This window comes from Octopus bimaculoides, chromosome 27 (genome assembly GCF_001194135.2).
Source record: "Octopus bimaculoides isolate UCB-OBI-ISO-001 chromosome 27, ASM119413v2, whole genome shotgun sequence".
Taxonomy (NCBI): Eukaryota; Metazoa; Mollusca; class Cephalopoda; order Octopoda; family Octopodidae; genus Octopus; species Octopus bimaculoides.
The window spans coordinates 17573507-17574495 of NC_069007.1; the positions used below are offsets into that span (position 1 = coordinate 17573507).

General features: G+C 34.0%; 1 protein-coding gene across 1 annotated transcript in view; it reads left to right on the top strand.

The window, feature by feature from the left end:
- Window positions 1-651, top strand: part of LOC106881568 (solute carrier family 23 member 1) — a 157573-nt gene extending 156922 nt beyond the window's left edge. The window contains exon 12 of the mRNA XM_052977197.1: window positions 20-651. Within this exon, the coding sequence (XP_052833157.1) occupies window positions 20-86 (67 nt within the window). The 3' untranslated portion in view covers window positions 87-651. The remainder of the gene's footprint in view (window positions 1-19) is intronic.
- Window positions 652-989: the final 338 nt, after the last annotated feature.

A 989-nucleotide genomic window follows, 5' to 3' on the forward strand; every position in this document is an offset into this window, starting at 1 on the left:
TTGTCAAGCGTATCGCTGCCTGCTGTTCATGCCGCAAAAAACCAACTGAATATGTGGCAAAAAAATCCATTGAAACCACGTTGTAGCTGTGGTTTCTGATAATCTTGTTCACATATTCACATAATATATATATATATATATGTGTGTGTGTGTGTGTGTATGTGAGTGTGTGTTGTGTGTTGGGGAGTATATATACATGTATCTATGTTAATGTTAAATGTGTATTGAGTTGTGTCCCTCGATGGCAAAGTGCAACTTCAAAGATTCCCTAAACAAGATCTGAAAAGATGTAAATAATGTTAAGCACCAACTGGTGCCCCGGCATGGCCACAGACCATTGTGCTATGCCTTCTGACCACATATATTTTGTTTCCATGCAGGTCCTTTTAAGACCCACTACTAAGCTGAGGATCCGCCCATATTAAAATATATTGAAATTTATTATAATTTATTATAATATCATGTATTTCTATTTCATAACTCAGATGGTTTTTTTATCTTCTCTTATTTTTTATAATCTTTCATTTAACAACACGAAACATCTAATTAATAATTTCTTTTAATTATCAAACTATTCAATCTTTGTATGATTATTCACTTTCTTCTGTTTAACAACACTATTTTTATAATTAAAACTTTAAATAACTGAAATGAGTTGTTGATTAGTTCCTTATTTTGAGGACAATTATTTTATTTTTCTGTTTTTTTTCTGGGAGCTCCTAGGACCAGTTGCCCCATTCCCATGGTTTACAAGTGATTGAGAATACAACATTCTTCCTGAACAGGGTCCCAGTTCATTGTGGGATTTAAGGCCACTAATTTTGAGGGGAGGGGTAAATCGATTACCTCAGTTCAAGTATTTGACTGGTAATATATTTTATGGCCCCAAAGGAACAAAAGCAAAAGCCAACCTTAGTGCCATTTGAACTCAGAACATAAACAGCCAGAAGAAATACCACTAAGCATTTTTTTCTGACATGCTAGTGACT